Here is a 12,504-nt window from a genome sequence, read left to right on the forward strand (position 1 = left end):
ATGCGGGTGCAAATTTTGTTAATAACCGCATCTGTATTTTCACAACCTAATAACCACATATGCGGATAGCAGATAATAACCGCACGAATGTAAATAGTAATCACATGATGCTAATGCGAATACTTAAAATTAATAACCACATTATGTGGATACGGATATGGATGCAGATATAATTAGGGGCGAAACTAGAAAATTTTGTTTGGAGTGGCCGGAACTTAAAGACAATAATGCATTTCACTTGAAGTTACTTAATATCACTCTTTCCAATAATAGAAGCATGCATGAAGAGTACTACAAATTAAAGTTAAATTAAGAAGGATCCAAATTCTTAAAATACTTAACATATGGCATTGTTAAGATTTCAAAAAAAATGTCCTTCCCTTTGGGAAGATTGATAGCAGAAAGGAAGAAAAAATAATAGAAATTAAAAATGATAGAAAAAGAAAGAAAAAAGTTTCATATGTAGGAGCTAATTAACCTTGCCATCGTTTTTGGGGTTGATTTTGATGCTCATTAGAACTGGAAGTGTCCATGCCGTTACTTATCAAGACCTGCAATGTTGAGAATGTCACTATGAGAGAGCTCTATATATAATACAAAAAGTCTCTCTCAAATCTTCATCACTTTCACCACCACCACTTTCATGAGGCCCACTGATCAGATGGCTGGTGGTGGAAGTTGTTTTTGAGAAACTGTTATGTAATAGTGTAAACTCTCATCTCTCTCTGAAATTCAAAATTCTACCAAATGCATCTTCAAAAGAAATTCCTTCAAGCGAATCAAGCCTCCAATAATAGAAGAGAGTGCTCACCATGTCATGAAGAAGGGAATGATGAACACCTAAAGGAGCGAAGCCATGATTGGAGTTGTAAAATACCCATAATAAAAATAAATAAATTCTAAAATTCCAAAAAACTAAAAAATAAAAAAATTGGAGTTGTACTTATTGGGAGCACCACTTTATAGTAAGTTGGCCCAAGCATTCAATCAAAGTTCAAATATGTTTCCCAAGCCTAGTTGTTGGAAATGCCGATTCATGATCAGTGTACTACTTAATTATTCGGAGCTTTGGAGTTATCCAACACAAATTGTTCTTTAATATTTGTGCTAGCTTGGTCTATGTTGGGGGTGTTCTATCCTCTTATCTTATCTTATATTATAATAATAATAATAATAATACAGAAACAGAATACTTCAATCAAAGTGACAAAACAAAAAGCGGCCACATTAATTAAAATATTAAGAAAGAATTCAAAAGTGATTGATGGCTAAATCCATCACCGTTACAGCAGGAGACATGATGGGCAGAGTACAAAGATATGGATAAGTCTCATGTAATGGGTCGTACTACATGAATTTCATATAAGATTCACCTCGTGTTTCTTATCACCTACACAATAAGTACATAACTATTATACAGGATACTATAGCCTTACAGCAGAAATTTAGGCCAAGGTGTTGCTCGCATGGAAGGTTCAAAAGAGGATGGGAGTAATTCGAACTCCAATTGCCATTACAGATCCACAATTATTGTTTAACCAAGGCCTTTGTCACCAACTAGTCATGCTGATCTAGATAATGTATGGTGTGTGCCCCGCAAGTACGTACTTTTTTTTTGTGGGGCAAAGGAAATTAAATTTAATAAAATGTGCATATACAAGAAGTGTCGTCGTTCTTTATTTCTTTTTGTACATAGTAGATGTGTACAAGTAAGGCGGTTATTAACTATTAAATAACCGCTAATCAAAAAATTGAAAATAACTGCAACTGGATAACCAGGTACTCCGATTGCAGTTACCGGTTATAGGGTTTTAAGAAACTAGTTAATAACCGAGTAACTGGTAACCGGTATATATATATATATATAAGAAATAATTATATTCATTGTGGATGAGTCTCAAACTCAACCTTTAAATTCAAGGAATTAATCATCGTATGTTTTTTAATATGAAGGTTTGATATATTTTTTTGAATTGTCATCGTATTTTAATTACAATACAATTGTCACTATATTTTATAAAATTTGTTTGTTTGATTTTCTTTGCAATTATTTTATTTAATCTATGGATTTGATTGTGAGTTCATTGAGACAAATGAATGGTGAATGGTGAATGGTAAATGAAATTATGAACGTTCAGTAGTATTTACTATTTAACATTGAATATTGAACGGTCGGATATTAGATTAAAAAAAAAACCTAAAAAAAAAAAATTTAAAAATGTATGAAAATGGATTATTCGGTTAATAACCGGTTTTTAATAATTAGATAATCGGCTGTTGATAATAACCGCAACCGATTGTACATTTATATACCAACAATTCAAAGTTCAAATTTATTAAAAAAAGAAAAAGAAAAGAAAATTTAAGTTCAAACCAAACCCCATGCAATGTATAATGTATTCGTCTTAATTCTGTGTCTTCAAAAGTCAAAACTCCCATAATAAACCAGTCAATCCCCTGTTCTCTTGCGATCAAACAGTCAAACACTGCCTCCTGCCTTGCAAGTATTTAAAACGTTGGTGATAAATGATCACTTTTATAAATATATACGAGAAATGGTGGGGGCACCGCACCATAATATTATAAATTTACATATGATTCATGTTTAGAGGAGGAGACATCCTTTTTCTCAGATCAGTTAATTATAATTATGGGAGATTTCCGAGATCTAAACACAATAATCACATATTATTTAGAGTTAACATATTTTCCACCCATTTCCTTCAAACTATTAAATACTATTTAATTTGCACCCTTTGTGTACTACACAGAATGTGTTAGTTTTGTTTTATTTCTTGTTTTTTTTAAAAAAAATGTGCAAAAAGCATTACTCACGGTCCTCACGGACTCAGCCTCCCCCTATATTTAGTACAACAAGTACATAGTACCTAGCCAATAACTCTTTTCAGTCTGGTAATGTTAAACGTGTAAACATGTCTTCTGAGAAAAGTAGCCACTAGCCGGTGAAAAGTCATCTCCGCTTCACGATAAGTACCAACCAGCCTCCTACCCCCACGCCCCATTCCCCATCACCAACCCATTAATCATGTCTGCAAATTCTTCCTTCAATCTCCAATCCTCTTCCATTGACGACGATCACTCTCCTCCATCAAAACTCCCATTGAAGCCCATCCCCGGAAACTATGGCCTGCCCTTTCTCGGACCCATCAAAGACCGCCTAGACTACTTCTACAACCAAGGCCTCGAAGCCTTCTTCCGAACCCGAATCGACAAACACAAATCCACCGTATTCCGAACCAATATGCCTCCCGGGCCTTTCATATCCTCCAACCCTAGAGTCATTACTGTCCTTGATGCCATCAGCTTTCCCATCCTCTTCGACACATCCAAGGTTGAAAAACGCGACGTTCTTGACGGCACTTACATGCCCTCCACAGCCTTCACCGGCGGCTACCGTGTTTGTGCTTTCCTTGACCCCTCCGAACCCAACCACACTCTCCTCAAGCGTTGGTTTTTCTCTCTTCTCGCTGCCCGCCACGATAAGTTCATCCCGCTCTTCCGAAACTGCTTGTCCGAGCTTTTCATCAACCTCGAAGATCAGTTATCCGACAAACCCGGCAAAGCATACTTCAACACCCTTAGTGACAGCATGTCTTTCAACTTCGTGTTTAGGCTCTTCTCTGATCGAAACCCTTCCGACACAAAACTCGGATCGGACGGTCCCAAACTCTTCGACGTCTGGTTGCTTGTCCAACTTGCGCCGTTGATGACACTCGGGTTATCCAAGTGGCTAAACTTTCTTGAAGATTTGTTATTGCACACGATTCCTTTGCCAGCGTTTCTGGTGAAATCCAGATATAAGAAGCTTTACAGTGCGTTTTACGAGTCGACGGAGCCGATTTTGGATGAAGCGGTTGAGGCTTTCGGGCTTAAAAGAGATGAAGCTTGCCATAATCTAGTCTTCATGGCTGGTTTCAATGCATACGGTGGAATGAAGACCCTGTTTCCCGCTGTGATCAAGTGGGTTGGATTAGCAGGAGAAAAGTTACACCGGCAGTTGGCTGATGAGATCAGGACGGTTGTTAGAGATGAAGGTGGGATCACTTTATCTGCGTTGAATAAGATGACTTTAACAAAGTCAGTGGTCTACGAAGCATTGAGGATAGAACCTCCGGTTCCGTTCCAGTACGGGAAGGCAAAGGAGGATCTAGTGGTCCAAAGCCATGATGCTGCTTTTGAGATCAAGAGGGGCGAGATGATCTTCGGATATCAGCCGTTGGCTACCAAGGATCCCAAGATTTTTGAGAACTCCGAGGAGTTTGTGGGCCATAGGTTTGTGGGTGAGGGAGAGAAGCTGTTGAAGTACGTTTACTGGTCAAACGGTCGGGAGATTGACGATCCGACGGTGGAGAATAAGCAGTGTCCGGGTAAGGATCTAATGTTGCTATTGTCGAGGGTGATGTTGGTGGAGCTTTTCCTCCGTTATGACACGTTTACGATTGAGGCCGGAAGGTTGCCGTTGGGATCATCGGTGACGTTCAAGTCGTTGACGAAGGCCACGGGGATATGATCTAGCTTGGTCGACTATAATAAATAAAGCCTTTGACGACATGCAGTTTCACTCTTGTTTTGTGGATTTTTACCGGTTGTAATTTACTAATTTGCCGAAATTCAGTTTGCATGGATCCAGGCCACCTAGCTGGCGATTGTTGTGCTTGTCTTCCTAGTATTACCAAACGGGTGGGGTTTGCGTTTTGAGTTTTGTATGAATTTGTTTGGGGAACAGACTGTTTTAACTTGTAAAGGTGGTCGGTAATTTATAATTATTTTTATTTTTATAAAGAAAAACATCTGTGTGAGCAACTTATCTGTGCGAGATTTGATTTAGGTGCTCAAGTGCTCAACTTGAAGATTGCTGGACGTTTAAATATTATTTTTAAAATTTAATTTTAACTTGATGTGTCACAATTTCATAAAATTTATCATTTTGTTAAATGTAAAATTGTGACACATCATATTATAATTAAATTCTAAAAAAAATATATTAAGATGTTTATCATTTTTCGCTCAACATATACGTACTGTTAACAGGGAAATGATTGTTGGGAATAAAAAAACCGTCCTCCAACCAGCATTTATAATAAAAGAAGCATTTTTTTTTTTTTAATCGTAAAGAAGTGGGCAGGGACAGTGCTCCTGTTAACAGGTTGAGTGAGGGTCACATGGCTTGCACTCAATCAAGTCATATATATATTCACGTGGGGCCATCTTTTTTTGTTTTTAAAAAGTCAAGTTGTTCACGTGGGTTGTATATACATGTATATCTATACGGAGATCCAGGGTGAAATAAGTTTTATTTATACGAATCAAAAGGTTGAACTACAATATAACTAGAATTCGGGCCACATAATGAATATATTATTGATTTCATGCTACGTACCTAGCTTTTTTCACCCCTAATATATGGTAGGTGGTTTCCTATTTGTAATTTTGTATATATGTATGTTGTCAGAAGATAGGGATGTCACATGTGAAAAACTATCGTCAAAATTAAGTTTGTTTGCGTTCATATTTGCTTTTGTCTTGTGTCTTGGGAAATGGGAATAGTAATATATTGATGAATATATATATATATACACTACACACCCAAGAACGTGGGTTGGGTATCATTTATTTGTACTCAAACTCAATCACCTGCCCCCTTTTGTCTAGTATCCTATATTATATTACCTGCCTTTTACTTAAAACCTATACAAATTCTTCATAAAAAAAAAAAAAAAAAAAAAGAAAAGAAAAGAGGGTAATCGAATCATTGATCTTTGGGTATACTATAATTACAAATCACTTTCTATGGTTTAAAAAATTTATGGGAGGTCTTTGTGGTAAACTGTAATTACAAATCGATTTCTGCAGTCAAATTCTGTTAAAATTTTTGACAGATTTTATTAAATACCACATCAGCGCTATATCAAACTAATAAGATGGCAACATGTGTCTATCTGAATAAAAAAATATAAATTTATTAAAAAATAAATAAATAAACTTATTTTTTTAAAAAAAAAAAAGAAGAAAAGAAAAAAAAGAAAAAAAGAAAAAAGGAGAGGGACCCTTAGAAGGTCCGAGGGTGGCCGCACCCCAATGGCCCCACCTCCGGCGGCCACTGGGGTGGCGCGCGACCACTTCCATTGGCTGGCTGGGGGGTGGCCCAACCACCCATTTGTTTTTGAGTAATAATTCACTACCACCTTAATATATAAGTTTTTACCACCTTGTCTATGTGGCAAGGTGGTCCCTCACTTTAATTTATTTTTAAAAAATAAAAAAACTCAAAAAGTAGTGGGGGACCACCTTGCCACATAGGCAAGGTGGTGAAAAGTTGTATATTTGGGTGGCATTAAATCATTACTCTTTGTTTTTTTGTTTTTTTTTTGATTTTTTTTTTAAAAATAAGTTTATTTATTTATTAATAAATTTATATTTTTTTATTCAGATAAACAAGTGTCGCCATCTTAGGAGTTTGATGTGTCGCCAACGTGGCATTTAATAAAATCTGTCAAAATTTTTAGCGGAATTTAACTCCAGGAATCAATTTATAATTATAGTATAAATCATATGGACCTTCCATGAACTTTTTAAACCATATAGAGTGATTTGTAATTATGACATACTTAGGAACCAATTGTGCAATTATCACACCAAAAAAAAATAAAAAACATGGGGGGTTTTCCTCGCTTAGACAAAACGTAACCTGCAAGTTCTTCTGTTGGACCCGTTACCACAGCTAGAACAATCTGTAAAACATATCCATATATATATATATATATATATAGAACATGATTCTTTAACAGTACGTAGATGTAGTCAAATGCATTTGAATTCTGAGTTACGTACGTAGGAGCAGAACAATCTGTGGCATTTATGAGATGTATAATAATCGATCTATACTAACACTCCCGGCCGGCGAGAGAATGGCCGGGAGGAGACCTTTGGCGACAATCGATGTCAGCCACATATATGCGCGCAGATGAAATAAACTTGAAGCAAATATCACGATTAACAACTTTCTCTCTTGTAAAATGATTATCAATACCTATATATATATATATATATATGCTTCGTCCTAACATGAAAAACCGAATTAGACTCCAAAGTCAAAGTACCCACGCTAGCACACCATAAGATTAATGGAGAAGAAGCCAAAACGAATTTTAAACTCTTTAAAAAGCTTACGTGCATGACCAATATAATTCAATCATTATATTGTGACTGCCATAGATTGGTTTTCTGCCATAATTTAGTGCTCCAGTGCGCAAATTAAACAAGCTAGAACTCAGAAAAATACCAAAGCTACTTGTTGATCTTTGATCATTGAGGCCTCATGCCCAATTAGAGTCACAATATGTCTGAATTTACAAAGGTCGTCCTTTCAAATAGAAAAATGCCACGATGTTTGTAGAAAAATGTCACTACCGACGACTTTTAAGGGTTTTCGGCCTGTGTTGTGTATTCCCTATATTACTATGTACAATTTGTATGTGTGGCTCAAATTTTATTGAAATTTTTATTGTAAGGGGGTTTAATTATAATTCTAGTGAAATTTTGGATTCTGCTTAGGCAGCTGTTTTTAAGTCAGATCCTTTTGACTTAGAGTGTGAGGGGTCTGTCTCTCATTTTTCATCTTGTATGCCTTCGAGCTTTTTAGTATCAATGGTTAGCGCATGCTGATCCTTTAATATATATATATATATATATATATATATATATATATATATATATATATATATATATATATATATCCAGCAAATAACCACTTCGCTCAAATCCCTTAACGAGAACTCTTGCTAGCTGCAGACTCCGGATAAAGGAGAAAATCACATATGAGTACGTCTATAGCACCCTGAATTTTAATCACCAAATAAAAAGGCTTTAATTTTGAGATGAATATCAGATTATAATATTTTATGGACAATAATTTTTTTTTGGAGGTATATATTTAAGGAAATACGTGGATTTTTTTGGAGGTATATATCTACCGAGTTCTTTCTTTTCGCTTTCATTTCACTTTTTGATTAGTCAAGGGAATTTTATGTCATTGTGCTTGGAGGTCTACCATGTTTTCTGTTGCCTGCCATGGCATTCAATGTTGCTGCAAAAATATGCATCCTGTAGGTTGAATCTTTAAATTCTACATTTTATAATATGATATCTTTGCTACGTACAGATGTCGTCTTCCCTGCATGAAAATTTTAATTAATGGACCCTAAACATGCAGCATCGATCTTATGTCAGCGACTTGATCGTTGAACTTTTAGAGGGATGAAAACATGCAGTTACTTTGGAATTGCCAATTGATCAAATGATAGCATACTGTTGCCACTTGCCATATTTCTCTAGTCTATTATGTTTTTGTTGTATATATTGACTTGTGGTGGTCTGAAAATTTCGTATGGCCTAATTGATTCCTTTCATATGCTTACTGTAGTTATTTATTGGTTCTGGATCGAACATATTGGCCGGAAGACAAACATTCTTAATGTTCTTTTTGTTTCGGTGTAAAATAGTTTATGTCGTAAAATGGTTTCAGGAAAGTCATTTTTTAGAAAAAATATTTTCCGTCGAAATCATTTTTTGGTGTTTGGGGCGTACGGAAAATTACAAATATTTTTTATATTTTAATTTAATCATATTAATTAAAAAAAAAATTATTCACAAAAATAAAAAATGTTAATATAAAATAATATATATATATTTTAATATTTGGCAAATACAAATTCCGGCAGAAAACGGCCGGATCTCGGCCAGTTGACCGGAAATCGGTCGTCCTGGCCGGGATCCCGCCATTCTGGGAAGATCTCGGCCGGACTGGTCGGAGATTCGGCCATATGCCGGGGGTCTGGCCGTTCTGGCCAGATCCAGGCCGAAGATCCGGCCGCTCCGGCCAGTTTGGCAAGAATCTGGCACGGTATCTCCGGAATCCGGCGATGTCTGCCGGATTTCGCTAGATTCCAGCATCGACCGGAGTCGGAATCTGGCTTGTCGAAATCCAACAATTTTCAACTGCTTGAATGTAAAGGTCGACTGCGTTGTTTAAAAAAGAGTCGACTGCATCTATCATCTACGGAAAATGATTTACACTTTTTATTTATTAAGCATTTTTAGTCAAACGGAAATCATTTTCCGATTGACTATTATTTTCGCCCCTACCAAACACCAAAAGATACCGAAATCATTTTCTAGAAATCATTTTACGCCGAAACAAATGGAGCATTCTTTTATATATATATATATATATATATATATATATATATATATATATATATATATATATATATATATATATACCTATATATGTTTTAGGTTGGGTTTGACACGGTAAACTGACATTAAATATACAAGACATAGGTAGCACGCAGGCAGCAAGCAACAAGCAACGTGCATGCGTCACGGCATATGCTATCCATATATTAATCATCCATTCTGAATTAATGGTGCATACTTTCTATAATTACCGTATTAATTATGAAATGGGGCGCAGTTGATTATGGACTAAAGACTTTCTTCATTACTTTCAAAGCTTGCTGAGTATCGATATATCGTCAAATATTCGCACGTACACCTGTTTCTGTTTGATCACCAAAAAACGATTTCATATTTCATGCATGTTTCTGTTTGCTAGCTTCCTCATCTTTCTCTTTAATTAGTCATACTTCACCAACGACTTCCATCATAACAAGAGCAAAATTTAAAGATGGAGTTGAACAATAATTAATTAAAAAAAAAAAATAAAAATAAATTTATTTGTCTTTAAAAATATATAAATGTAATTTATAATTAATTTTTTCATGCCTCCCGTCAATTATTTAATTTTCCTTAACAAGCTTTCATATTCTAAAATCGTACGTTGCATGAAATATACGGCAAACTGAAATTAAATATATAAGACGTCATAGGTAGCAGTTTGAGTGACAATCAGGGGCGGTCCTACATGGAGGCTAGGGGGGGCCCTGGCCCCCCCAAGCCCCAAAATTTTCCCCTAAAAAAAATTTTTTTCCAAAAAAAAAAAAAAATTAAAATAAAATTTTACCCCTTAATTTTTTAATTTTGCCCCTTTTATTTTTTTTTCTTTTCAATTTGGCCCCTCCATTTTTAAAAGCCTAGGTCCGCCACTGGTGACAATCATAATAAACAATTAATAGTTAGTTTGAAAAGAGTAGTCTTCCAATAGTAATAAACAAATTGGAAGACAAACATTCTAATTACATCTCTACTAATCCCGTACATCTTCTTCAGTCTTCCTTCACTGCTGTTCAGCATGTTCAGGTGATCAGTTGTACTATGGTAACATTTTTTCAATGATCTCAATCTTTATTGTACTTATATATGCTACAAATTGTATGGTGATGCAAAAGAGAGAATGGGAAATGGATTGCTTTCGTTGCAGTTCTGTTGCGCCTTTTCTTCCCAAAACATTTCCCTGGTTCATGTTCATGCTTTTATGCTAAATAAATAATATGTAAATCTTACTTGGAATTTGCAGACTGAAATCCTAAACTTGCCAACTTTGCCATCTTCATTTAGTGGGAATATTATACAAATTCTGCCATACGTACAACCAAATATCCAGTCTGATATTCTTCTCTATCCATGTACTGATTATGACTGTAACTGCAGATTGGCTCGAACTTCTAAGTGCTTTGATTCTCTTAATGGCGGTGGCTCCTAGCTTACTTGCAGACATGACTGTAAGGGACGATTGGATTGGCATGGCAATCTGTCTTGCCATTGCATGCTATTTGCTGCAAGAACATATCCGGTCATCTGGTGATTTCAGAAATTTCTTCACAAAAGCTAATGGCATATCAAACACGATTGGTATAATCCTTCTGTTGGTCTATCCCGTCTGGGCACTGGTACTTTACTTCAGATAGGCACACTCTCTGCAGCATGTGGATTGTTTTGAGGCTCTTTCATATTTTATGAACCATCTTGTTTGTATCATTCAGATAGACCGACAAGTTTGTTTGTAACGCCCCCAAACCGTTAAGGGTTAGGTTCGTCCATTTTCATACACCAAACTGCAAAGATTCGTAAGATCTGCCAACAACCTAGCTATTATGCTGAATTTAATAACAAAAATAATAAAGATTTTAAAACTCAAAGCTTTAATAAATGCGGAAACAGTTATTTCAAAATGAACAATTATGTTTGATTCAATAATTGAAAATCTAAAGAAAAACTAAATTTATTGTGCAAGTGCACTTATTAAGGTAACTGAGATGCAATGTCCTAATGCTAGCCTAGATCCCATTCCGGCCGCCTAGGTCTCTCTGCTCATAACCTGAAAACAAAACAAAATAAGGGGTGAGCGAAAAATGCTCAGCAAGGTAACCTTCAACCATAAAACGGTTGAGTTAACTTCATTTTCTTTAAAACAATTATTAAAATACACTTGATATCTAAATTTATAGAATACAAATAAAAAATTCAACATTTTACTTAACACATAAAATTACTGGTTGATAAATAAATTTCTCATATGTAGAGCCCATGTACACTATTACGCCCTGTGTACTAGGGTTGCGCGGTCTACTGCGACCTCAGGCAGGTAAACTGTGGCCACAGGCCCTGCCCCGTCAGCTAATTAATTGAAGTGCACTTAGCATGACATAGGGATGGATCCGCTCTCTCTAAGTCTTTGGGCGGTTGCGCTTCCATCCAAGCAACGGTACCGAGCTTCAACTCTGTAAATCTCTGTGAATATCTCTGGGGCCAAAATAATAATCTCCTCCACACACGTGCCTCATTTATAAAAATCTCATTCTCATAATTTATTCTTATTCCTTTGATAACTCTTGAGGCAACGTGGGGGAGGGTTTTTAGTCTCCTTTCTCATTAATTTCAAAAAGATGTAACTTCCCGTCTCGGGAACCAACCAAACGATTTAATAATAATTAAAAATCCTTTATAAACAAAGCTTCTCTTAAAAACTGTAATTTCAAGAATAACATTTATACCGTCAACTTTCATTTCAAAACTATTTTTAAAACAGTCATTTCGGCATCAATATAATTTGAAATATAGAACAAGAACAATTAATTGCAAATAGGCTTAAAAAAAATAAAGTAATGACATAAAACAATTTGAAAAGGGGTAGAGGATCCCTTACTTTTCTGATTGCAATAAGTCGCTGGACTATCTTGACTGCTAACTAGTCACCTGGTACAGGTTTAAATAAATCAATATCTCGTGCTAGGCACTAAACTACACACTAACTCCACTAGGATTCGTCGTACCTAGCCTAATGAGATTGAACTTACTCGGTTTATTTAAAACTGTATTTAAGGAAAAATAATTAACAAAATGGCTGAAGGAAAATACAACAAATGTGTCTAAAAATTTTGCACAGTGTTCCTGACCATCAAATGGGAGGCAAGGTCATGAGGTAAAGAACAAAATTAAGACCTGATTATGTCTAGAGGCTGGAGTGTATAGAAGAAATATATATATATATATATCAACGGACACGACACTGTGGTAGCACTT

General features: G+C 35.6%; 1 protein-coding gene across 1 annotated transcript; it reads left to right on the plus strand.

The window, feature by feature from the left end:
• The first annotated feature begins 2,885 nt into the window (after positions 1–2,885).
• LOC133881437 (allene oxide synthase 3-like) lies at positions 2,886–4,824 on the plus strand. Its single transcript, XM_062320368.1, has one exon. It carries the CDS (start codon positions 3,047–3,049, stop codon positions 4,529–4,531), a length of 1,485 nt encoding a protein of 494 aa, XP_062176352.1. The 5' UTR covers positions 2,886–3,046; the 3' UTR covers positions 4,532–4,824.
• Positions 4,825–12,504: the final 7,680 nt, after the last annotated feature.

Source organism: Alnus glutinosa, chromosome 11 (assembly GCF_958979055.1).
Source record: "Alnus glutinosa chromosome 11, dhAlnGlut1.1, whole genome shotgun sequence".
Classification (NCBI taxonomy): domain Eukaryota; kingdom Viridiplantae; phylum Streptophyta; class Magnoliopsida; order Fagales; family Betulaceae; genus Alnus; species Alnus glutinosa.

Excerpts from the sequence above, each read along its gene's own strand:
- LOC133881437 (XM_062320368.1), top strand. The coding sequence starts at position 3,047 with ATGTCTGCAAATTCTTCCTTCAATCTCCAATCCTCTTCCATTGACGAC.